The following is a 27,638-nucleotide window of genomic DNA, read 5'->3' on the forward strand; positions in this document are numbered from 1 at the left end:
AGCTTCACCCGTCAGAGATTGCAGCCGTATGTGTGCGTGTTGCATTTGCATGAGCGCATGTGTGTATGTTGTCTGTCTCCGACAAAGGCATTATTGGCCAAAAGATGACTTTCTGACAGTCTTTTTGTTGTGCATATCTATCACTCAGCATTTCTTCTATGTGGTGAGTAGCAACTATCCTTTTCATAATATTGTCATATTTATATATTTATTCCTCTTTCAAACAGCAAAAAATACCTTTGTCCCCTCAGTTTAGCATTAAACCTAGCTGTCTGTAGCAGTTTCTTACTTATTGCAGAAGTACGAGAAAATGGGAAATCAGAAGAACCGAAAGCTCCCATCCCAGACCAGACCGCAGAAGATAAGCCTGCCAACACAGAAGAGTCGGTGAAAACTGTGGGTGCTGTCACAGATGAAGATGTGATAAAGTCTCGACAAGTGGAGAAGAAAAAAGTGAGTCTATTTTCAGAATTTACTTAACCAGCACTGTATCTGCTTGTCTCCAGACTTCTGTAAAATGTGACAATTTAGAAGAGTTACAGTACTAAATGCAGTAAATGAGAATGTCACTGATGGACAGCAAAGTCTACTAGTGTAAAAGTGAACATTAGAGATCAAGCAGTAGTTTCTTCATTTGCTGAGCAGGTTTTTTTCATTTTCCTTTAAGTAAATTTATTATGCTGTTTTTTCCAAATTGATCTGTTTCTGACAAAATGGAGGTTGCTCTACTTGTACAAGTTTTTGACAAACCAAAAGAAACTTTCTCAAGAATCATAATTCTAAGTTGTGTGAAAAATTTGTTCTTAATCAAGTTCCTTGATTGTTCGTACACATTACAGTAGTATTTTCACTTGGAAATACAATGTGTGTGTGATTAAAGTTCCAGTTTCAAAGCTCTGTAGAAAGACAACTGGAAGCCATGCGGAAGTTCCAGGCACTGGATCGATGGCTGCTAATGGTGTGGCGAAAAAGATTACAGAATTCAAAAATTTGTGCTTTTGAATTGAAATGTGGCAGAGGGAGGAAAGATATCAGTGTTACGTCTGTCGAAGATGTGACCGTAGTATTGCAGGAGGGGTCAAGTTGTGGTGTGCAAGGAGATGGTGCGTGGGGAGTTGCACAAACTTGGGGATGCGTGTGAGCACGCTCCCTAAAATCTTATGAAACACCGTGCATTGCTATTCGTACATAAACACCCGTGTTCAGGATTTGCTTCCTGTTGATTTGCCAAAAACACAAACATTCACTTTGGAATGTCTTGCTGGCGTGAAAGTGTACAATGAAAGGCCGTGAAACATTCTGTGGACAGACAAGGCCCATTTCCATCTCCAGTGATGTGCCAGTATGCAAAAACTGAAAAGTATGGGCAACGCAAAATCCACACACACATTGACGGGTACCACTTCGTTCTGCAAAGGTGACTGTGTGGTACGGGATGACGGCATCTTGTATTGTAGGGCCATATTTTTGTTTTTTTGAGGAGATGAATTCTGTGAGTCCTGTGACCTGTACCATCATTGGTAAATGCTATGCAAGTCCTTTGCACACAAATATCAGTCCGACCCTTCGACAGCACGGATGTGAGAGTAGGCTTATTTTAATGCAAGGTGGCGCAACTCTGCACATTGCACAGCCAGTGAAGCAACTGCTGCTGGGACATTGTGGAAATGCTAGAATTATCAGCCATAATTTCCCTACAGCTTGTCAGTCCAAATGACCTATCTTAATTCGTGTGACTCTGGGCTGTGGTGTTGTGTGATTAATGTTGGGTTCAGTGCTCAGATTTTGAACGTAGCTGAACTGAAGGCGTGCATTGTGCAGTGCTTTAAAAACCTATCTCATTTTGCTTTTTATGCAGTATTTGGCCCCAGGACATTCAAAAACAGATTTGGTGGAGGAGCTTACCTAACCAACCGTGCCACAACTGTTAACTGCCAAACTTGTGCACATTGAACAGTATGGAAGGTGTAATGTGCAGTTCAAACATATCGTATTGATCCGTCATTTGTAGCTGACCACATTTACATTAAGACTTTAACAGTGCCATTAGTGAAATTTTCATTTCTTCCCTGTGACATTTCCCCCTGAATCAATAATATGCTGTTTGGACTTAACATCATTCTGATCAGTGGTTCTCTTCCTACAAAATTTGGAACTTGAATTATGTTATGAATTATGATATATCCCTCACTGCTGGAGTTACCCCTTTCTTGATGCTATACAGTTTTTCTGTCTACTGTTAGAAAGTAATGAAAAAAAAAAAGATAGTCGGAATATTTCATGCTGTGAAGCGATGCAAATGCCTTTTGTCAAATAGCTATTTTCTACTACGCGGGTAATCCCAAAAGTAAGGTCTCCTATTTTTTTATGAGTACATAGATCTGTTTATTTCTACAATGGTTTACATCAGTTTACAGCTTAAACATTCAGCTGTTTTTCGACATAATCACCATTTCTGTCGATGCATTTTTGTAGATGCTGTGGCAGTTTTTGTATGCCCATGTCATACCAGCTCACCGCCATGCTGTTCAGAAAGTTATGAACCACTTCTTTCACCTTGTCGCTGGAGCTGAATCGCTTTCTGGCCAGATGTTCTTTTAACCTAGGGAACTTGTGATAGTCTCTGGGTGCCAAGTCAGGACTATAGGGTGGGTGGGTGATTATGTTCCACTGAAACTGTTGCAGGAGAGCAACGGTTTGCCAACCAATGTGTGGGCGAGCATTGTCATGGAGAATGTGTATGCCCTTGCTCAAAATTCCTCTTCTCTGGTTCTGAATTGCCCGTTTGAGTTTTTTCAGTCTCACGGTACTTGTCAGCGTTAATTGTGGTCCCAGCGATTCAGCTCGGACGACGAGGTGAAAGAAGAGGTCCATAACTTTCTGAACAGCATGGCGGTGAGCTGGTATGACATAGACATACAGAAACTTCCACAGCATCTACAAAAATGCATTGACAGAAATGGTGATTATGTCAAAAAGTAGCCAAATGTTCAAGCTGTAGCCATTGTAGAAATAAACAGGTCTATGTACTTACAAGAAAATAGGAACCTTACTTTTGGGATTACCCTAGTACTAATGCGAATAGAATATGTGTGAGAAAGTGCTAGGCTGAACTTACCAAATTTTCTCTCCAGTCCTTATAAATAAAAATCTTGCGCTTGCTTTTCACCCCTGTTATTAATTCAGCACAAATTTCCACAGTCAGTAAGTGTACCAAAATATTGATATGTGCCAATTCAATCAGCCATTAATTTCTCAAGATCAGTCCAGAATTTCTCCAGTCTGTCGATCTTTTCTGTTAGCAATGTTGGTGGGGGCATGAACATTAATAAAGGTATATTTCTTGTTAATGCACTGCATGCGCATTGTGATAAGGCGGTTGCTTATGGGGCGCATATCTCTTACGGAGTCTATTATATTTTCGTGTATGACAAAAGCCGTTCCCAGAAGTAGAGCACATTTAGCAATACGTTTTTCTATTTTACACTTAAAGATGCAACAATTTTCATACTCTATTATGGCTTCATCTGTGAATTGTGTTTGTTGAAGGGCTAAAATTTGAATTTTTTGTCAATCTAGCTCCTGTACTAGGTCGTGTAATTTTCCCGGTTGCATTGGAGCGTCAGGGTTGCTACAGTAAAATCAGGAACATTTGGAAAAAAAAAATGGAAAAAACCTCGTTTTTGTCTCAGTAGATGAAATTGCTTCCCTACTTAGATGTCGCACATTGTTGGTGGCTGGGTGCAACTGAGTATGTGCTCCGCTTCCCTACTCCCTCATTCCTACTGCTTCTCCCCTTCCTACCACTCCTCTCAGCTTGAAGTCAGTCCTTCTACCACTTCTTGCTGCTAGCCCAGCAGCTGCCGACGAGAGGCAGGGAGACATGATATCTGATTCTCAGATACTGTTGACACAGCAGATGGAGACGGTGGTCATGTATGCGTGTGTTGTGTCTCAGTGATTGTGTGAATGTATGTGTACTCTCGTATTCTGACAAAGGCTATGCCAAAAATTTAGTTTTTCTATGTGGCGCGTGGGATTAGCCGAGTGGTCTAGGGCGCTGCAGTCGTGGACTGTGCGGCTGGTCCCGGCGAAGGTTCGAGTCCTCCCTCGGGCACGGGTGTGTGTGTTTGTCATTAGGATAATTTAGCTTAAACAGTGTGTAAGCTTAGGGACTGATGTCCTTAGCAGTTAAGTCCCATAAGATTTCACACACATTTAAACTTTTGTGTGTGTGTGTGTGTGTGTGTGTGTGTGGCTTGGCAATCATCTTTATGGTGAGTTGCTACCTGTCCTCAAATATTCTCAGAATATTTGCACTTTATAAAAAGGGAGACAGGGACAATGTTGACAATTATAGACCTATTTCTGTGCCATCAGTGTTTGCTAAAGTTATAGAGGAGGTTGTATATACAAGGTCACTGGAGAATTTAAATTCACATAATTTGCTGTCAAATGTACAGTTTGGTTTTAGAAATGGCTTAACAACTGAAAATGCTATAGTCTCTCTTCTCTGTGAGGTTTTGGATGGATTAAATAAAATGCTGCAAACGTTAAATGTTTTCTTTGATTTAACGAAGGCTGTGTTGACCACAAAATATTACTGCAGAAGTTGGACCATTATGGAGTAAGGGGAGTAGCTTACAATTGGTTCGCCTCGTACTTTAAGAACAGAAAGCAGAAGGTAATTCTCCCCAATATTGAGAGTGGTAGTGATGTTCAGTCCTAATGGGCAATGTTAAATGGGGCGTTCCCCAAGGGTCAGTGATAAGGCCACTGCTGTTTCTTATTTATATAAATGATATACCTTCTAGTATTACAGGTGATTCAAAAATATTTCAGTTTGCTGATGACACCAGCTTGGTAGTGAAGGATCTTGTGTGTAATATTAAAACAGTATCAAATAATGTAGCTCATAAAATAAGTTTGTGGCTTGTGGAAAATAATTTGATGTTAAATCACAGTAAGACTCAGTTTTTACAATTTCTAACTCACAATTCAACAAGAACTGATATTTTGATCAGACGGAATGGGCATATTATAAGCGAGACGGAACAGTTCAAGTTCGTAGGCGTTCGGATAGATAGTAAGCTGCTGTGGAAAGCCCATGTTCAGTATCTTGTTCAGAAACTAAATGCCACTTTATTTACCATTAGAACAGTATCTGAAATAAGTAACATTTCAACACGAAAAGTAGTCTACTTCGCATAGTTTCATAAGGTATTATTTTTTGGGGTAATTCTCGTGATTCAAAAAGGGTATTTTTTGCTCAAAAATGGGCTGTTCGAGCTATGTGTGGTGTAAGTTCGAGAACCTCTTGTCGATCCCTATTCAATAGTCTGGGAATTTTGACGTTGCCCTCACAGTATATATTTTCTTTAATGTCGTTTGTTGTTAGCAATCATAGCTTATTCCCAAGAGTTAGCAGCTTTCACTCAGTTAATACTAGGCAGAAATCAAATCTGCATGTGGATTGCACTTCCTTCACTCTTGTGCAGAAAGGAGTGCAGTATTCTGCTGCATCTGTTTTCAATAAGCTACCACAAGAACTCAAAAATCTTAGCAGTAGCCCAAACACTTTTAAGTCTAAACTGAAGAGTTTCCTCATGGCTCACTCCTTCTATTCTGTCGAGGAACTCCTGGAAGAGCTAAAAAATTAAGCAAATTCCAGTGTTACATTGTTGATTTTCTTTATTTAAACTTATGACTTGTTGCCTGAATATGTTTCTTATATTTCATTTTATATGTTTCTACAATGATGTTAAAATTTCATGTATTGACTCGTTCCATGACCATTGAGACTTATCCTTAATGTGGTCCCATGGAACAATAAATAAATAAAAAATAAAAAGCTATCTGTTGCACGGATTGATCACTGTGGTCTCATTTCATCACCATAGTTTCTGAGACATGTGAATAGCTGGTCACATGTGTGGAATTTAATGGACCAAAACCACAGGCCATTTCTGTTGTTATGACTAACAGATTGGGTCTGCCGATCTGAAGCGCATAGTTTCCCACTGATGTGCGGGCCCTGCCTATCAGATCTAGTCTCATTGATCTGCCCACGGGCCAGGCCAGTTTGTGTGTGGTGTAATGGGACAGATTTTTGTGGTCTGTCCATGGACCTGGGATTATGGTGCTCCTCAGCACAGGTGATGTATTTCAGCAAATGTGACTATCTCACCTCCAAGTACATTGTGGCATTTCATAGATAATTTATTTATTCTCATACATTTTGGCATTTTGAAAGTAGTTTATATATCAGAAAGTATGGATGATAGGAAGGAGAAAATTGTGGCAGTCCTTGGCAGTTTGTTCGCTAGGAAAAATCGCACAGTACCTGTAGAATAATAGACATAACAAAGTGGGTAATAACCAACAGTAACAAACATAGTAGAACCAACATTTTATTGGCGGTCACCTATAATGTTGGTTTACAACTACTCTTCCACAGCTTATATACTTCTTTCAAGGGGCCTACTTTTTCTGAGGTTATTTCTGAAATCAGTTGAGGTATTTTAAATGTGTCTTGCGATGCCAATGAAATTCGTATTTTTGTCGCCAAATGTGTTTCGTTTTATTGAAATAAAAGAAAATCATTGATCTTAATGAAACATATATACAATATGGCTTGATTTCTTTGTCCAGAAACTGTTCATTGCAAAAGATGTTGATGTTAGTACTTAAGATTTTTGCTCACACGTTCAGGAATACAGAAATCCTTACATTTTTGTCAATTTATATCTTACCCTTGAGATCTCAAAATTTGTCAGGGAAAAATGCTATATCTTGTCTGGAAATTGGGGAAATATCAGGGAATTTCATGTGGGGAAACTTGTGGCAACCCTCAGTGTTGATACTATACTATACTATACTATACCATACCATATTGAAACATAAACTGAACAACCATTAACTTGGGCATAAGCCATACTGTTGTAACATAATACATTGTGGCATACGTTACAGAACACCCTACTACTAACTAGACTACAAGACGAAGCAATATACTTTTATTGCAGAATATTAGAAAAATTTGTATCATGAATGAGGCATGGAAGAACTTGCTGAACAAGTTAATAAACTGTCAATTGCAGCAAAAACTTTAAAGAAAGTACATAATATGTCATTCTTTGAAAACAAGAGACATACGGAATAACACTCACCTATTAGTGACACAGTTTTGTATCTTGAAAACAATCAAATCAATAGTTTGATGGCATCGAGAACTAATCCAGACAGTACCTCTTTTGTGAGACAGACAGCTCCATTAGAGAACTAATGACTGGAGCTACATCTTCCTTGCATCGAATGAAAGACGGTGCTGTTGGCACTTATCACATTCTGTGATTGGATGGAATTTTAGTTTTGACATCCAGTAAAGGTCTGCAGCCTAAGATGTGAGTGATCCGCAAATATCGTATGGTTACTATGTCAATACTCACTTAAATTCACTCTGTGCCTTTGCCTTTCGCTTTGGTGCTAACTACCACACCAGTCATGGTAGTGTGGCTTATAAATAGAACTGATGCATTTGAAAATGTGAAAGTAGAGTTTTGTGGCAAATTTGCTGATGTTGTAATTTAGGTAAACTCAAATGGTTTTATTAAGTGAGATACCACAGATCACCATGTGTCCTACTTTACAGATCAGATTCTGTGAAGAGTCATGGACATCCAACCATTTAGTGCGTAGTTGTAGTTTCACTGTTCTTTTACCTCTGCCCATAGACGCTCATGACAGAGCACGTGAACACTGAACCAGCTTCACCACATTTGAGATGCTAGTTCACATACTCTGCCTAATAATAATCTGTCCTTTGTCAAAGTCGCTGATCTCGGTGGATTCCCCCATTTGGAGCCCATATCTTCGCTAGGGTGAACCCCAGTCTGTGCCTGTTCCACTTGCATACTTTTTCGTTACTGCGTCATTTGCCAGCAATGCAACCAGGTGGCTTCTGATGTCGTGATGGGCAGTGGTCCCAGTGTCTTGGCTTAGTATCTGTGGCACATTTGAAAGCCCACATATTAGTTATGTGTTGTTGCATAAAAACACAGGAGAACTGCCAGATAACAGTAACGTTCTGCCACGATATTTCAGCGCAGCGTCTTCTGGCCATCCTCAGGTGAGTGCCACTGTAGTAGTACTGGTGAGTACGCGCTGAGCTCCGCTATTTATAGCCTTCTGCGGTGACATTGCGCTGCTCAGCGTTCGCGTTCATAACGGCTCCGTGCGCTGCGCCTCGCGCCCTCCACTGTGAAAGCCTGGCGTATCGGTGTCAGGTCGATTTCCACCTTTATGCAGATAACTACATCGACTACGAAGTTTCTCTATAACAGGATTCCAAGCAGAGGTCAGCTGATAACCGCTATCTCGATTGATGAGAGTCTCGTTATCAGACAGTCTTATTTCCACAGATTCATTGATAATCGAGCTCCAGAAGTTTGATGCATGGGCCAAAATTTTTGTGTCGTCGTAATTCATGGAATGGTCTGTGGAAATACAATGTTCAGCGATTGTGGACTCGGTGGGTTGGAGAAGGCGGCTATGGCGTTGGTGTTCCACAATGCGTTCGTGCACAGTTCGTGTCGTTTGCCCTATATACGATTTGCCGCATTCACACGGAATTTTGTAAACACCTGATTTACGCAGGCCCAGGTCATCTTTAACAGATCCCAAGAGACTGAAACCGAACAGTTCAGTTCCACCTAGGCTATATGGACTGCCTAAGATCCTCAAGGAAAATGTGCCATTACGTCAAATTGTGAGTAACATTGGAGCAGCCACCTACGACCTAGCAAAATTCTTGGCGTCTTTGCTCAAACCAGTGATAGGCAAGTGTGCACATTACATAGAGAATTCTGGTGATTTTATCAGTTGACTTCTGTCACTACAACTGCAAAGTAGTGACTTATTCGTCAGTCTTTATGTGGTTTCACTGTTCACAATGGTGCCTCTGGTGGACTCACTACACCTCATTGGCAATATGTTTGGTGCAGACATTACAACGTTGTTTGAGCACACTCTCTCCTCTACATATTTTATATTTAACAATGAATTTTACGAACAATCTGATGGTGTCGCCATGGGGAGTCCTTTGTCTCCTCTGGTGGCCAATCTTTTTATGGAGGATTTTGAGGAGAGAGAGCACTCGACTCTGCCACTTTTAAACCGACAGTATTTTGGCGGTACGTTAATGACACTTTTATAGTGTGGCCTTATGGTCTGGACCGTCTCAAAGAATTTTTAAGTCACATGAACTCCATACATGAAAACATAAAGTTTACCATGGAGATAGAGAAAGATGGTTGTCTGCCATTTTTAGACGTCTTCTTTCCACAATTGTACTCAAACACACACTATTTCATATCACTCCACTTTCAGGGCGCAATCGTCTAGTTTTTTCTATTTCTGTTTTTCATTCACATTTTTCTGGCCGTGGTTCTCATTTTTTGAACAGTCGAAACATCAGTGTAGTTGAACAGATTTTGTCCCACATACTTTGATAATAGATTAACACATCTCACTGATTGTGTGCACAATATGGGTTCCGTGATTGCCCATTCTCTGCTCTCTTCCTCCGCCAAACACAATGTTCACTGTATCTTGAAAATTTACTGCTAGTATTTGCTCGCTGGAGAGGTACCAATTCCGTAAATGTGATCTGTCAGCTGTAGTTTGTAATTACCTTTACAGAGAAGTTGCAGCATTAGAAAATTGTAGCGAAATGCAGGAAGATCTGCAGCGGATAGGCACTTGGTGCAGGAGTGGCAACTGACCATTAACATAGACAAATGTAATATATTGCGAATACATAGAAAGAAGGATCCTTTATTGTATGATTATATGACAGCGGAACAAACACTGGTAGCAGTTACTTCTGTAAAATATCTGGGAGTATGCATGCAGAACGATTTGAAGAGCAATGAACATACAAAATTAATTGTTGGTAAGGCGGGTGCCAGGTTTTCATTAGGAGAGTCCTTAGAAAATGTAGTCCATCAACAAAGGAGGTGGCTTACAAAACACTCGTTCAACCTATACTTGAGTATTGCTCATCAGTGTGGGATCCATACCAGATCGGCTTGACGGAGGAGATAGAGAAGATCCAAAGAAGAGCGGCACGTTTCGTCACAGTGTTATTTGGTAGCCATGATAGCGTTACAGAGATGAACACCAAACTCAAATGCCAGACTCTGCAAGAGAGGCGCTCTGCATCGCAGTTTCTGGATGAGGTATTGAATATATTGCTTCCCCCTACTTATACCTCCCGAGGAGATCACAAAGGTAAAATTAGAGAGATTCGAGCGCGCACGGAGGCTTTCAGACAGTCGTTCTTCCCACGAACCGTATGCAACTGGAACAGAAAAGGGAAGTAATGACAGTGGCATGTAAAGTGCTCTCCGCCGCACACCGTTGGGTGGCTTGCGGAGTATAAATGTAGATAGATGTAGACCCTTAAGTCTTCTCTTTCTGCACTCGTGTCGCTCTTTGAAGATGTGGTCCACCTACGCAGTGCCACTTGTAGCTCTGTAGGAAAGTGCTGTGATGATGGAAAATTGTTTGCTGTCCACTAGCTAAAAAATCATGTAACCACTTTATTTATTTTTTTTTCAATATCCTTCTGTGTTTAACAGTCCCCACAACACACTCAACATACGGTAAAACCCTATTTTTATGTTCCTGCAGTTTATGCTTTCCTGCTTTTAACAATCATTTTTGTCAGTCCCAACAGAAGGCCTGTTTTCTCAATACAATGCTTTCCCATCATTAATGATTCCCTCTTACAACATTTCCTGCACTTTAAGGTTTCTTTGACGTTGTTATGATCTTTAACATTGATTCTCATACAGATTTTTGCAGAAAGTGCTTTGTATTTCTGCTGAGTCAGCCTTGGAACAAAGCAGAAAATGCAGACTATATGCAAAGTTATTGCTCATGCAACATAGCATTAGCAGAGTAAGCAAGATTTTCATTGTCAGAATATTGGGTCGCAGCCAGCTGTATCACAAGTTTGCAGTGTTTGGAAGTGTGGAAAAGTATGCTGTGCCTTAATGATGATGACAATCTGACTAATAGCAGCATTCCTTCTGCTCATTGTGTTGTGTTAAAAAAAGCTTTAATTTAATTTCACAGTCATTTACAGAAATATGCACTGCTTTTGAAGATAGCTGTCTCTATAATGGGCTTTCACAAGTTTTCGTTCATTCCGTGTTGAATACAGTAATCGGTGCTAGGCATGCAGTCTTTCCTCTACCACTATTACTGTAAACTAAGGTTTCTACATGACCATCTTTCATTGGTACAGTAGAAAGAAAGTGGGACATGTTGCTACATTGAATAGTGACATGTACTACCACAATCAGAATCACTCAGCTTTCTAAATTCCAGTAAACAGGCATCGCCTTGTAACCACTCATCAAAATTTCAGCCGTCTATGCCATCACAGCCAAAATTTGTATCCTAAATGAAAATATACTTACTGTGTACTGTTCTGGTTGGATTAAATATGAATTAATTTATGAAGTTTAATAGTATTCTTTGTTACCTCTCATTTTGCTTGACATTGTCTCCACTGCAACGATGGAAGACTTTGTTTTCTTTTTGTTCGCAGGAATGTAATGCTGCAGCATCCTGAAAATACCATACACACATATGTATAATAAATATTATGACATTTATTGTGAAACCCAGTTGTAATTTTACGATTTTTATTATGCCCCTGTGTGCCGTAACTTGATAAGAAACATTCTTGTACTAACCTTCTATGAACATGTGGAGATGAAAGAAGTAAAATCAAATAAAAACAATAATCAGCTTCCAAACACAGGGTCCAAAAAGGTGAAATCACAACGCTACCCACTGAACTCCAACTTCAGTCGGGCTCATTGCTCTTTAAAAAGACACCGGTCTTTCGAAAACTTTGAACTTCATTTTCTCAGAAATGATGGAGTAACTACAGGTAACCAGAGACGTGTGTTCACTTATTTTGACCCCTGTTCCACTGAATGAGGTCTCTGAAAATCGGGTTATGACACTTGTGATGTTCCCTCATCAGATGTAAACCAGATGATGCAGTTAGAAGCTGTGAAACCAGCCATTTCAATAAATGATAATTTGACAGCAGTTGTGATTTTCCATTGATAAGGATTTTGACAGCTGTGGCTGCCTGGAGCATAAATTGTTTTGAGAACAGCTCATCTGCAAGCCATATAGTTTGTACCCACATAGTTGGGAGCTTGCTGTACTGGCCAGTCTCTCTCTCTCTCTCTCTCTCTCTCTCTCTCTCTCTCTGTGTAATTTTATAGAATTATTAAATTTCTCCGCCCACTGTGGCCGCAGATCGACTGGCAGGACAAGCTGTACCTGTCACCACTGACGACGGTGGGGAACCTGCCGTTCCGCAGGGTGTGCAAGGAGATGGGTGCAGATGTGACGTGTGGCGAGATGGCGATGGCTTCGAGCCTGCTGCAGGGGGCCGTGCAGGAGTGGGCGCTCACCAAGCGCCACCGCTCCGAGGACATCTTCGGCGTGCAGGTGAGTCGGCAGGGGAGCTCGCTTTCTCGTTTCACTCTTGTAAGTTGAAAAATAAATCTAATGATTCTAAATTTCCCAGCTGTTTGATGATATTATAAACTGTTAATTGGGTCAGTAAGACTTTTGACCTGTTCCCAGAATGAGATTTTCACTCTGCAGCAGAGTGTGCACTGATATGAAACTTCCTGGCAGATTAAAACTGTGTGCCCGACCGAGACTCGAACTCGGGACCTTTGCCTTTTGCGGGCAAGTGCTCTACCATCTGAGCTACCGAAGCACGACTCACGTCCGGTACTCACACCAATTTTCGTTTTGACCTGTTGTTTGCTGTTGTGTTGATTTGCCATTGGACTGTTTGCACAGACAGTATTACTGGGAAACTTACTTCCCAAATAGATATATCACTGTAATAACTTAGGTAACTGTGTGCCTGTGTGAAATGTGCCCTCTCAATGTGGGCTATTGCCAAGTTTCATTATAAGGGAATCGATATCCATACTATGATTAAAAGTGACTCTTTTTGAATGAAGCAATTTATTATTAACACTGCGTCTGTTATGTCTCGAGTTCACGAAAATGCCCCTACCTCAGCCTTAACCTGATCGCACCAAATGAGAAAGTGGCGGTAGCATTTAAATCGTATGACACGCATAGCTTGCAAATGTCTTCTAAAATGTAGACAGTGGTATGTCTGTCACGTGGTAGTCAGTTTGTAAATGACCGACACAGTGAAAAAGAGTAGTTACTCCTGATGACAGGGAGGAGGATTTATAAAAGCTTGTTGATAGTGTTTCAACAGTAATATTAAAACAAGTAATTTATCTCTCAGTAATTCAGATGGTGAAAAACTGCAAGACAGAGTTCAAGGTGCATCTATTTCTCAAAGTAATGATGAAAGTGACAATAATGTAATGAATGTGCACCACCTGTATCAAAACCGTCATAATAGGAGCATTTTGTAGTACGGTTCCCAACTTTTACTCTACCATAATTTTGACGTTAGATCGTCATAGCTTGGCATCGAAGACAGATTTTTGCTGAATCAGGTGACGACTTATCTGTATAGGTGGATGGGCAAAGTATCTATTAGGAACATTACATATGTAGATTGTGGACAGTTGGGAATGTGGGTCTCACGGGAAGCGTGCAAGGGATAAATCCCTGCAGTCGTACTATTCATCTGTGTCCTCGGTGGCTCAGATGGATAGACTGTCTGCCGTGTAAGCAGGAGATCCCGGGTTCGAGTCCCTGTCGGGGCACACATTTTCAGCTGTCCCCATGAAGGTACGCCAACAACACCTGTCCGCTGCTGGGGGTTTCAGTTGATTATCATTTATTCTAGAGAAGCTGCACGGTCATCAATGGTATCTGTTCTTTCGAGAACAGTTACTATCTTCATATACAATTGGTAGAGTCTAGCATGAGCCACTGGTGGTACACCTCACCTGATGGAAGGATTTAGTGTGAGCCAGCAGTCGTATATACTGGTGTGTGCATGTTAAACAATAACTTTCATTACTGTTTACGGTTTCTTCAAAAAGTAAAGGTCCAGTGATGCTTCTTCTGGATGTTGCTACCAACTCTTTCAGGTTTTGATTGTGCAATGGCTTTACAAGCAGAGCTTGTGGCTTCTCCATGGATCATAATTGTATATTTTGTGTTTCAACGTGACCAGATAGTTGGAACTAGGCCTCGTCTGTGAAAAAGGTGATATCCGGAATATGAATGGTACTCCTCTCAATAAAAGGTGTAAATCATTTGCAGTAGCAGTAACAGATTCACTTTTCACGGGCCTCATCCTTCAGTTTGTCCACAACTGTTGCTTTATACGGGAGCAATTTAAGTGTTTCCCTATCACTTTATGCTCAGCTGCAAGCCCAGTATCTGTTTCTTGTGCCAACTTGCACAATGATTTTGCTGGGCTGTGTTGCATAGACTCAGAGAAAAACATCTACTTGCATTTATTTAATTTAGATGGTCTACCAGTTCATTCAGCTTCTCACACCGTCCCTATCTGTCTAAATTTTTCTATAAGTCGACAAACCACATTGAGATTAGTTTCAGCTGTTTCCAGAAAATTTTCAGCAAATGGCTTCGGTATTAAATTTTTCTGTTTGTCACCTTTGAAACAGTTGAAAGCACTATAATTTATAAACAAATTGAACTTCTAAACACTAAACCTTGCTTCATCAGCTTCTGTCTGTTGAACCGAACAGTTAAACCTTACACAACAGTAGAACGAATTAAAAAACAATCACGTATCTGTGAGGAAAACTTTCTGGCACCTTGCGTCCTGCCAGCTTTGTTTTGAACTTCCGACACAATTTTTCTCCGTAGTCTAGCACGTGATGACCTTCAAAATGCTCTGCATATATAGTCTTTTACCTGTTGTATTATTTTATCATCAATTGCAGATATTTACAAGATTTTTCAATTTGCAACAATCTTGTTTGCTTTAATTTGCTGAAATCTTCCTTTTCCACTTTGTGAAAATGTTTTCATGTTTGTATGTGAATATTTGTAAACTGTCATCACTTTGACATTTGTATATAGTTATGTGTAAATAATAAAGTTCCCAGCATCACCTTTTTGTAAGTGCTTTGCATTCCTCCCATCAGATGGATTTTTGTTACTATTCCTGGATTATTTCATCCATATACATAATAATAGTGTGACAAAGATTCCAAGACTTACCAAGCGGGAAAGCGCCGGTAGATAAGCACAATAAATAAAACGCACAAACACACACACAGAATTTCGAGCTTTCGCAACCGGCGGCTGCTTCGTCAGGAAAGAGGGAAGGAAAAGGAAAGACGAAAGGATGCGGGTTTTAAGGGAAAGGGTACGGAGTCATTTCAATCTTGGGAGCGGAGAGACTTATCTTAGGGGGGGAAAAAAGGATAGGTATATACGGGCGCGCGAGTGCGCCCGCGCGCCCCCACACACACACACACACACACACACACACACACACACACACACACAAAAGCAGACATGTGACTTCTGAAATTTTCCCGGCGTATTTGTTCTTCTAATAATTTCCGGGTATGCAGCCGGATCCCGTCGACATTCTGCCACGATATTTCGGCCCAGAGACGTCCGGCCATCATCAGGTGAGTACACAACTACTGAAGAGTCCAGGTGCAGTCGCGGTATTTATACCGATTCTCGTGCACGTGTTGACATGCGCGGCATAGCCGAGTTGTACGTGCTGCCCTCGGTGGTGAAAGTAAAAGATCATCTAGTCATTGAGTATCGAATGACGCTGTCTATTCCGCTGTGAATGTATAATTTTAATAACAGGATTCCAAGTTTTATCCAGTTGAAAGCCGTTGTCACGATTTATAAGATTATCGGCAAGACGTATTTCCACTGATTCCTTGATTACGGAATCCCAAAATCCGGAAACCGGAGCTAAAACTTTTGTTCCATTGTATTCCATTGAATGTCCCATTGAAATACAGTGCTCTGCTACTGCCGATTTTGACGGTTGCCGCAGACGCCGGGAATGTGTCGTCGAAAATAGGCCGACTACTGAAGAAGAATAAAATCAAGGTTATCTTCCGTCCACCAGCAAAGAACCGGGCCCTACTTGGATCCGTTAAAGACGATTTACAACTGAAGAAAGCAGGCGTCTACAAAATTCCCTGTGAATGTGGCTCTGCATATATTGGCCAGACGACAAGAACTGTCCATGAACGATGTACAGAACATGAAAGATACATCCGTCTGCGGCAACCGTCAAAATCGGCAGTAGCAGAGCACTGTATTTCAATGGGACATTCAATGGAATACAATGGAACAAAAGTTTTAGCTCCGGTTTCCGGATTTTGGGATTCCGTAATCAAGGAATCAGTGGAAATACGTCTTGCCGATAATCTTATAAATCGTGACAACGGCTTTCAACTGGATAAAACTTGGAATCCTGTTATTAAAATTATACATTCACAGCGGAATAGACAGCGTCATTCGATACTCAATGACTAGATGATCTTTTACTTTCACCACCGAGGGCAGCACGTACAACTCGGCTATGCCGCGCATGTCAACACGTGCACGAGAATCGGTATAAATACCGCGACTGCACCTGGACTCTTCAGTAGTTGTGTACTCACCTGATGATGGCCGGACGTCTCTGGGCCGAAATATCGTGGCAGAATGTCGACGGGATCCGGCTGCATACCCGGAAATTATTAGAAGAACAAGCAGACATATTTAAAGGCAAAGATACTCTTTGGTTCTTTTCTAAATCCCTGATTAAGCTCTAAAATTTTTTGTTCCTTGGTTTAAGTTACTTCTGTATCTACATCTACATCCACATCCACATCCATACTCCGCAAGCCACCTTGAGTACCTCTATTGGTTCTCCCTTCTGTTTCAGTCTCATATTGTTCGTGGAAAGGAGGATTGTCGGTATGCCTATTTGTGGGCTCTAAACTCTCTGCTTTTATCCTCATGGTCTCTTCACGAGATATACGTAGGAGGGAGCAATATACTGCTTGACTCCTCGGTGAACGTATGTTCTTGAAACTTCAACAAAAGCGCGTAGCAAGCTACTGAGCATCTCTCTTGCAGACTCTTCCACTGGAGTTTATCTATAATCTCCGTAACGCTTTCGCGATTACTAAATGATCCTGTAACAAAGCGCGCTGCTCTTCGTTGGATCTTCTCTCTCTCTCTTCTATCAACCCTATCTGGTACAGATCCCACACCTGTGAGCAGTATTCAAGCAGTGGACGAACAAGTGTACTGTAACCTACTTCCTTTGTTCTCGGATTGCATTTCCTTAGGATTCTTCCAATGAATCTGTCTGGCACCTGCTTCACCGACGATTAATTTTATATGGTCATTCCATTTTAAATCATTCCTAATGCCTACTCACAGATAATTTATGGAATTAACTGCTTCCAGCTGCTGACCTGCTATATTTTAGCTAAATAATAAAGGATCTTTCTTCCTATGTATTCGCAGCACATTGCACTTGCCTACATTGAGATTCAATTGCCATTCCCTGCACCATGCATCAGTTTGTTGCAGATCTTCCTGCATTTCAGTACAATTTTCCATTGTTACAACCTTTCGATATACCATAGCATCATCCACAAAAAGCCTCAGTGAACTTCCGATGTCACCCACAAGGTCATTTATGTATATTGTGAATAGCAACGGTCCTACGACACACTCCTGCGGCACACCTGAAATCACTCTTACTTCGGAAGACTTCTCTCCATTGAGAATGACATGCTGTGTTCTGTTATCTAGGAACTCTTCAATCCAATCACACAATTGGTCTGATAGTCGATATGCTCTTACTTTGCTCATTAAACGACTGTGGGGAACTGTATCGAACGCGTTGCGGAAGTCAAGAAGCACGGTATCTACCTGTGAACCCGTGTCTATGGCCCTCTGAGTCTCGTGGAGGAATAGCGCGAGCTGGGTTTCACACGACCGTCTTCTACTAAACCCTGCTGATTCCTGCAGAGTAGATTTCTACTCTCCAGAAAAGTCATTACACTTGAACATAATACGTGTTCCAAAATTCTACAACTGATCGACGTTAGAGATATAGGTCTATAGTTCCACACATCTGCTCGACGTCCCTTCTTGAAAACGGGGATGACCTGTGCCCTTTTCCAATCTTTTGGAATAGTTACGGTACACTGCTGCAAGAAGGGGGAAAGTTCCTTCGTGTATTCTCTGGAATGTGTCTATTCGTACTTAGTAGTGTATTCATTTCATTTATTGACCTGAATTGTTTGATCAAATGTATCCAGATACCCCTATATAATACAGAGTTGGCCACTAGATGTCACAAGAAGGGGATCCACAAGTATAAAACGATGCAGGGAGTGCTGTGATCTCAGTAGAGAAGGAGTAACAGCAGCACTGGTCTGTCAGGAGAGGGCAGTGACGTTGAATGTGGACGAGGCATTGGATGCCACCTGAGTAACATACCGGTATATGAGGTGTGTTCAGAAAGTAAGGTGACTCCATACTTTTATGACAAAATATTTATTTATTCATCGATATTCATGTTGTCCCCTTCAAAGTAATCGCCCTCAGATGCAATACACTTGTGCCAATGCTTCTTCCGATCCTCGAAGCAATTCTCGTAAGCGCTTTTTGGTACAGCCTTGAGTACTTAGAGCAATGCAGTTTTCATTTCCTCAATCGCTGAAAATCTTCATCCTTTCATAGGTCCCTTCAAGTTTTGCAAACAGGAAAAAGTCACAGGGGGCCAAATCCAGTGAATATGGTGGCTGAGGCATGGTTGTTGCATTGTTTTTGGCCAAAAAATATCTCACAGTCAACAATGATTGAGCAGGTGCATTGTCGTGCTGGAAAAGCCGTGAATTGTCTTTACACAATTCTGGACGTTTTTCGCATATTCCTTCTAGCAAATGGCACATAACGTCAAGGTAATACTCATTATTGATCGTGCAATGTTGAGGCAAAAATTCGTGATGCACTACATCCCAGTAATTGGAAAAAAAAGTGAGCAAAACTTTGGCTTTTTATCGAACTTCGCATGCTTTTTGCAGTCTCGGCTCTCCGGGATGCTTCCATTGGGACGATTTGGGGTCGGAGTCAGCATCATTAACGTAAACCCATGTTTTGTGACCAGTTATGACCCTTTCAAGCGTATCAGGATCATCACTGATGTCCTTCAAGAGCTCCCTAACAATGCTTGTGCGACGATGCTTCTGATCAAAATGGAGAAGTTTTGGGACAAACTTCACTGACACAAATCTCATGCCCAAAACATCCGAAAAAATTGTACGACATGAGCTGACCGATATGCCATCATCCTCAGCAAGTTCTCTTACGATAACTTGACAATTTTCCAAGACAGTTTTCTTTACAGCTTTGACGTTATTTATGTGCTGGGGCGTCCAGAGCGAGGTTCGTCATTGCCACCTTCTCAGCCATCTTTGGAAGAGCTTACTTACTTACTTACTTACTTACTTACTTCTCCTCCTCCTCCTCCTCCTCCTCCTCTTCTTCTTCTTCTTCTTCCCCCCCCCCCCCCCCCCTCTCCCTCCCCACTTAGGCAGACTCACCATATACCACTGTCAACATTTCAAGTGTTTCAGAGCAGTTGATTTCATTTTTCACACAAAATTTGATGCAAATCCTTTGCTCTATTTTTTTTTTTATATAGTAATTGAAAATTGCCAAGCACACTCAAACACGTGAAACCTTTCTATCTGCCAAAAACAAATGAAATATGCTGTACACTTGAAACTGTGAGCATATGTTTGGGACATTTGTACAGACGTAACAAAAAATGATTGATCATCGAATGTTCGTTGCCTGAGCAATTTGAAAGGTGCCTTACTTTTTGAACAGCCCTCGTACATCAGAGAAATCTTGACCCCTCTAAAGTTGCCCAAATCCACTGGTGGTGATGTCAATCTGAAGTGGAAACTCAAAAAATAACCAGTACTAAACCAGGAATAGGTTGTCATTATGTACTGATGGATAACGACTGATGAGCATTGTGGAGGATGCTTGTAACTAAATCACTGGAAGGAATCACTTGTGAGTTCGAAAGTATTACTTGCAATGGGAGTTGTAAACGATGGGTTGCAGTGGTCAAGCAGCTCTTCACAAGCCGTGCATATCTGTAGGAGGGGCTAAGTGAAGCTCGATGTGTCATAAAGAACAGTGGGCGACTGGAAATATGTGATCTGGAGTGATGCATCGTGCTATACTTCCTGACAGTCCAACGAAAGGTTTTGGGTTTGGAGATTGTTACCTGCCACTGTGTGTGCAGAGTCCAATCCGTCATAACGGCAAATGGTGGACGCACCCCATATTAATGTCCTGTAGTAGGAATCAGGATACTTTTGAGCAGATAGTGTGTAAAGTGATTGTTTGACTTGTCACAGGCATTATACAGGGGCAAAAAAAGGTAAAAGGGATAACAGAAATGTGTGGTATTAATATTCAGTTAATGAGTACGGAGCCTGCTTGTGTGTGTTGGCTCAGATGGCACATTACGCTACTAGCCATTAAAATTGCTACACCAAGAAGAAATGCAGATGATAAACGGGTATTCATTGGACAAATATATTATACTAGAACTGACATGTGATTTACATTTTCACGCAATATGGGTGCATAGATCCCAAGAAATCAGTACCCAGAACAACCACCTCTGGCCATAATAACGGCCTTCATACGCCTGGGTATTGGGTCAAACAGAGCTCGGACGGCGTGTACAGGTACAGCTGCCCATGCAGCTTCAACACGATACCACAGTTCATCAGAAGTAGTGACTGGCGTGTTGTGACGAGCCAGTTGCCAGGCCACCATTGACCAGACGTTTTCAGTTGGTGAGAGGTCTGGAGAATATGCTGGCCAGGGCAGCAGTCGAACATTTCCTGTATCCAGAAAGGCCCTTACAGAACCTGCAACGAGTGTGCAGGCATTATCCTGCTGAAATGTAAGGTTTCACAGGGATAGAATGAAGGGTAGAGCCACGGGTCGTAACACATCTGAAATGTAACATCCACTGTTCAAAGTGCTGTCAAAGCAAACAAGAGCTGACAGAAGCGTGTAACCAATGGCACCCCATACCATCACCCCGGGAGATACGCCAGTATGCCGGTGACAAATACACGCTTCCAATGTTCGTTCACCGCGATGTTGCCAAATACAGATGCGAATATCACGATGCTGTAAACAGAACCTAGATTCATCCGAAAAATGACGTTTTGCCATTCGAGCACCCAGGTTCGCCGTTGAGTACACCATCACAGGTGTTCCTGACTGTGATGCAGCCTCAAGGTTAACCGCAGCCACGGTCTCCGAGCTGATAGTCCATGCTGCTGCAAACTTCATCAAACTGATCGTGCAGATGGTTGTTGTTTTGCAAACGTCCCCATCTCTTGACTCGGGGATTGAGACGTGGCTGCACGATCCATTACAGCCCTGCGGGTAAGATGCCTGTCATCTCAACTGCTAGTGATATGAGGCCGTTGCGATCCAGCATGGCGTTCCGTATTACCCCCCAGAACCCATCGATTCCATATTCTGCTAACAGTCATTGGATCTCGACCAACGCAAGCAGTAATTTCACGATACGATAAACCACAATCGCGATAGGCTACAATCCGACCTTTATAAAAAAGTGGGAAATGTGATGGTACGCATTTCTCCTCCTTACACGAGGCATCACGACGACGTTTCACCAGGCAATGCCGGTCAACTGCTGTTTGCGTATGAGAAATCAGTTGGAAACTTTCCTCATGTCAGCATGTTGTAGGTGTTGCCACCGGCGCCAACCTTGTGTGAATGCTCTGAAAAGCTAATCATTTGCATATTGCAGCATCTTATTCCTGTCGGTTAAATTTCGCGTCTGTAGCACGTCATCTTAGTGGTGTAGCAATTTTAATGGCCAGTAGTGTAATTTCCTGTTGCTTTTGCCTTTGTAATTTGTGGCACATTTTTTTATAGATATGCGGAAACAACCCCCATGTGATGTCCCGCTGTGCGCAGATGTTGGAAGAACAGGTCTCGCTGGATTTCCTGGACATCAACCTTGGCTGTCCCATCGAGCTCGTTTACGAACAGGTAAGTGTTGCACGTTTAACGGTTCGGGCAAATTTCTGCAGTTTTGTTAATTTGTTGGTCCCGTGCTCTAGACTGGGTGACGATGGGCTGTGGTGCTGCACTGAAGAGGTAATCTTGCTCTTTTGATGTGCATCGCAAGGATGTGTGTTGTAATCATGTATGCTTAAAACTACAGGATCTGTGAGCTTCTGTGACAGGTGTTGTTCAGTGGGTAAGTGTTGGAACACAAACCTAAATAATGTGGTAGTCACTCTGTCTTTTGCACTTGTATAAGAGGACTACTCAGGTGGATGCTGTCATAAGGAAAAACAAAACTGAGCATTCACTATGTAGTGGAGGTACTGTGTCACAGATAGGCACGACAAAAAGACTGTCACAAAATAAGGTTTTGGCCAACAAGGCCTTTGTCAAGAGTAGAACACACACACACACACACACACACACACACACACACACACACACACACACACAGCCACAGTCTGGTAGCTGAAGCCAGACTACAAATCCAGAGTCTGTGGTCATGTGGGTAAAAGTTGTGTTAGTATATATTAAAAACAAAGATTCCAAGACTTACCAAGCGGGAAAGCGCCGGTAGACAGGCACAATAAAATAACACACACACACATAGGTATATACTCGCGCGCGCGCGCGCACACACACACACACACACACACACACACACACACACAAGCAGACATATTTAAAGGCAAAGAATGTGTGTGTGTGTGTGTGTGTGTGTGTGTGTGTGTGTGTGTGTGTGTGTGTCTATTGTTGACAGGTAGTCGCTTCAGCAGCCAGAGACTGTGGTCACAAAAAAAAATATTATGAAAAAGAAAGTTGCTGCTCACCTTATAGCAGAGATGCTGAGTCGTAGATAGGCACATCAAAAATACTTTCACAATTAAAGCTTTCATCCAGTAAGTCCATTGTCGACAGTAGATGACAGACAGACAGACAGACACAAACACAACTTGCACATACAACTGCAGTCTCGGGTAACTGAAACCACACTGCCTATGGTCACGTCCGTGAGAGTTACATTTGCATGTGTATGTCTGTCTGTTATCTATTGTTGACAAAGGCCTTATTGGCCGAAAACTTATTTTGTGAGTCTTTTTGTTGTGCCCCTCTGCAACTCACCATCTCCGCTATACGGTAAGTTGCAACTGTTCTTTTCATAATTATGTTACATCCCGTCCTGGATTTTCTGTTGTTCAAAAACGAAACATTCTATGCGTTGAAGTGTGGAATGTGAGCTCCCTTAATGAGACTGGTAGGTTGGAAAATATAAAAAGGGGAGTGAATATGTTGACGTTAGGTATAGTGGGAATTAGTGAATTCAGTGGCGGAAGATTTGGACTTCTGGTCAGGTGAATACTGGGCTATAAATACAAAATCAAATAGAGGTAATGCAGGAGTAGATCTAGTAATGAATAAGAAAATATGACTCTGGTTAAGATACCTTGACCGTCACAGTGAACGCATGCAGTATTGTAGCCAGGACAGGTATAAAGTCAACATCCACCACAGTTGTACAATTTTATATGCCAATTGGATCCTCACACACAAAGAGATTGCAGAAATGTGTGACACAAGATAAAAAAAATCAGATACTTAGAGATGATGAAGATTTAGTTTTGATGGGGGTTTGGAATTCAGTAGTAGGAAAAAGAATTGAAGGAAAAATAGTAGGTGAATATGGACTAGGAGAAAGGAAAACAAGAGGAACCCATGTGATAGAATTTTGCACAGAGCAACATGAAAGAAGGTTCGTGGTGCCTGTTTCTTCAAGCTTAAGAATTTTTATGGTTTTGTAGGTACATATAGCTAATAGTAGGTAATGTTCAATAACAGAATCTGAGATTATGTAAGAGCAAGTAGAAAACAAACTGTAGAGACATTATACAAACTACACCATGGAAAAAGAAATCGCAACACGAAAAATAATTATTGTAGAGTAATGAAGTTTTGGGAATACATTTGTCAAAATGACATAATGTAAGTGATTAACATTGCAAGGTCACAGGCTCATGTAAGTGCAATATAACCAGCAAATGTGAAATGCTGGTATATAAATAACCAGTGTAGCCACCAGAATGTTGAATGCAAGCATGCCAACATGCATATGTTGTGTTTTACAGGTTTTGGATGTCACATTCTGGGATGGACAACCATTCCTGTTGCACTTGATCAGTCAGTTCAGGGATGGTTAATGCTGTTTTTTGATGATGCTGGAGTTGTCGTCTGATGACCCCATACATGTACTAGATTTAAGACAGGTCTGGTGATTAAGCAGGCCAAGGCAACACATTGACACAATACGGAGTATGTTACGACTGTGGTGCGAGGGAGAGCTTTATCCTGGTAGAAAACACATCCTAGAATGCTATTCATGTACGGCAGCACAACAGGTTGACTCAGCAGCTTGATGTATAAATTTGTAGTCAGGGTGTGTGAGATAACGACAAGAGTGCTCCTGGTTTCATATGAAATCACGCCCCAGACTATGATTCCGGGTGTAAGTACAGTGTATCTAGCATATAGACATGGTGGTTGTAGGCCTCAAACTGGCTTCCTTCTAAACAGCATATGGCCACCACTGGCCCCAAGGCAAAACCAGCTTTCATCAGAAAACACAACAGACCTCCAGCCCGCCCTCCAATGTGCTCTAGTTCGATACCTCGCAAATGCTGGTGGTTTGGTGTCTGTGGCATCTGTCTCAGAGCTGTCCTTGAAGTAACCAATTTATAACAGTTTGTTGTGTCACTGTTGTGCTAACTGCTGCTCAGTTTGCTGCTGCAGATGCAGCACGATGTGCCGGAGCCATTTGCCAAACACCGTGGTCTGTCCTCTCGGTACTGCAACTTGGCCATCCAGAGCACTGTCATCTTGCGACCGTACGTTCTTGCGACCGTACGTTCTTGCGACCGTACGTTCTTGCGACCGTACGTTCTTGCGACCGTACGTTCTTGCGACAATCGTGTACAGTGGCTACTTTCCTGCCAAGTCTTTCTGCAATATCACAGAACGAACATCCAGATTCTTGTACTCCGATTACGTGATCTCTTTCGAACTCAATGAGGTGTTGATAATGGTGTCTTCATCACTTTAAAGGCATTCTTGACTAATAACAACCCACCACATCCAATCTCAAAGTTAACTAATGCTCATGACCATTACAGCATTTATTTAAGGGAAATCTGATTTGTATCTTCATAGTGGTGCTATTAGCACTGCTTCTATGCAACTTGCATGAAATTTAAATAAACATAATCTTTCTGATGTAGAAAAACATGCACCATCTTTTGTTTACGTTGCTTAACTCCTCTTGGGTGTTGTGATTTTTCTTCTGTCAGTGTACCTCATAACATGACAAGGACTTTTTTCACAGTTGATCTATAAATGATGAACCAATGTAGACTCTTGCATTATCATTCACTTACACATTCGCATTACATACCTTTACTGATTTGATTCCGATTTCACTCATTGCTGAATTATTGCAAGTATATGTTGAAAGTGTAATTTGAAAGCAAAGTGTTATTCAAAGCCGTGTGCATTATTTATGCGAGCCCAGTCACAACTTAGTTTCAAAAATATTCTGAGGCAAGAGGCATATGTTAAGGACAAAGTTTGTGCAGGAGATCTTTGAGTTGGGTTTACCGACATCTCTGAAAAAGCAATCAACAATTTTCAACATTACGTTGAAGAAATTTGATGATTTTCCTGATAGGTGTCTCGGTCAAATGTTTTCAGTGATATTTTTCAAATCCCAGAAACTGAAACACAGAGAACTTTGGCTTGGAGTGGACTTATCTTATGAAACACATTTTTTGACATAAATTATGAAATATTACAATGTTTTATCTCACTAGCATTTTGTATAAAAGAAAATTCTCTTGACTAAAATTTATGAGTCAAAGATTCAGCAACATTGCATTCCAGCTTCATGTAGAATGACATATGACAACAGTTTATTGGAGCTGTAGATTAAAACTGAAGAAAACTCGAAAAAGGTAGGATTTTAAGGATAGGGATCAGGACAAGTTAAAAGAACCAGAGGTTGAGAATTTCAGACGGAGCATTAGCCAACCATTGACTAGAACAGGCAAAAGGAATATAGCAGAAGACAAATCGGTAGCTTTTAAGAGGTGGAAATAGTGAAGAAAGCAGAGGATCAAATAGGTAAAAAGACAAGGCCTAGTAGAAATCTGTGGATAACAGATGAAAGGAGAAAATTTGAAAGTTCAGCAGATGAACTAGGTGGAAGGGGACACAAACATTTTTAAAATGAGATTGACAGGAAGTGCAAAATTGTTAAGCAGGAATGGTTAGAGGACATATGTAAGGATTCAAAATCATATTTCACTTCGGGAAAAATAGATACTGCCTACAGGAAAAAAGACAAGCAGCTGTATGAATATCAAGAGCTGAGATGACAAACCAGTCCTCTAGAAAGAAGAGAAAGCTGAAAAGTGGAAAGAGTATATACAGGGTATATACAAGGGAGATGAACTTGAAAGCAATATTTTAGTAATGGAAGTGTACGTAGATGAGGAAGACATGGGAGATGGGAGATGCGAGAAGCATTTGACCAAGATCTGAAAGATATAAGTCGAAATAAGGCCCTGGGGGTAGACAATATTCTGTCAGAGCTACTCATAGCCTTGGGAGTGCCAGTCATCTAGTGTACAAGTTGTATGAGACAGATGAAATACCCTCAAACTTCAAGAAGATTGTAATAATTCCAATTCCAAAGAAAGCAGGTGCTGAGAGGTGGGAATATTATTGAACTACCAGTGTAATAAGTCTTGTTGGAAATTACAAAGACAAATTATTTACAGAATAATGGGGAAACTGGTGGAAGTTGACATCAAGGAAGTTCAATTTGAATTCTGGACAAATATAACAACACACATGACTTCTCTTAGGAAATAGTTTAAAGAAGAAAGGCAAACTTACATTTATAGCTTTCATAGATATGGAGAAAGCTTATGACAGTATTGACCAAAATACAGTCATTGAAAATTTGAAGGTAGTAGAAATAGAATACAGGGAGCAAAAGGTTATATGGAACTGGTGCAGAAACCAGATAAAAGTTATAAGAGTCCAGGGGCATGAAAGGTAAGCAGTGTTTGAGAAGGAGTGAGGCAGGGTTGCACCCTGCCACCAATGTTATTCAATCTGTATCCTGTGTAAGCAGTAAAGGAAACCAAAGAAAATTTTGGAAAAGAAATTTAAGTTCAAAGAGAAGAAATAAAAACTTTGACATTTGCTGTTGACATTGTAATTAAGTCGGAGACAGCAAAGGACTTGGAAGAGCAGTTGAACGGAATGGACAGTGTCTTGAAAAGAGGATATAAGATGAACATCAACTAATAAAAAAAAAAAAAAAAATACAGAATGTAACCAAATTAAATCAGGTGATACTGAGGTAATTAGGTCAGGAAATGAGACACTTAAAATAGTAGATGAATTTTGCTATGTGTGCAGCAAAATAACTGATGTGGGTCGAAGTA

The 27,638-nt window shown here is 41.1% G+C and overlaps 1 protein-coding gene across 1 annotated transcript in view; it reads left to right on the top strand.

Moving 5' to 3' along the window:
- LOC126295359 (tRNA-dihydrouridine(47) synthase [NAD(P)(+)]-like) overlaps nucleotides 1-27,638 on the top strand; it is a 174,598-nt gene that overhangs the window by 80,596 nt on the left and 66,364 nt on the right. Inside the window, exons 5-7 of the mRNA XM_049987834.1 lie at nucleotides 299-453; nucleotides 12,346-12,540; nucleotides 22,003-22,119. Of these exons, the coding sequence (XP_049843791.1) occupies nucleotides 299-453; nucleotides 12,346-12,540; nucleotides 22,003-22,119 (467 nt within the window). The remainder of the gene's footprint in view (nucleotides 1-298; nucleotides 454-12,345; nucleotides 12,541-22,002; nucleotides 22,120-27,638) is intronic.

Source organism: Schistocerca gregaria, chromosome 11, assembly GCF_023897955.1.
Source record: "Schistocerca gregaria isolate iqSchGreg1 chromosome 11, iqSchGreg1.2, whole genome shotgun sequence".
Taxonomy (NCBI): Eukaryota; Metazoa; Arthropoda; class Insecta; order Orthoptera; family Acrididae; genus Schistocerca; species Schistocerca gregaria.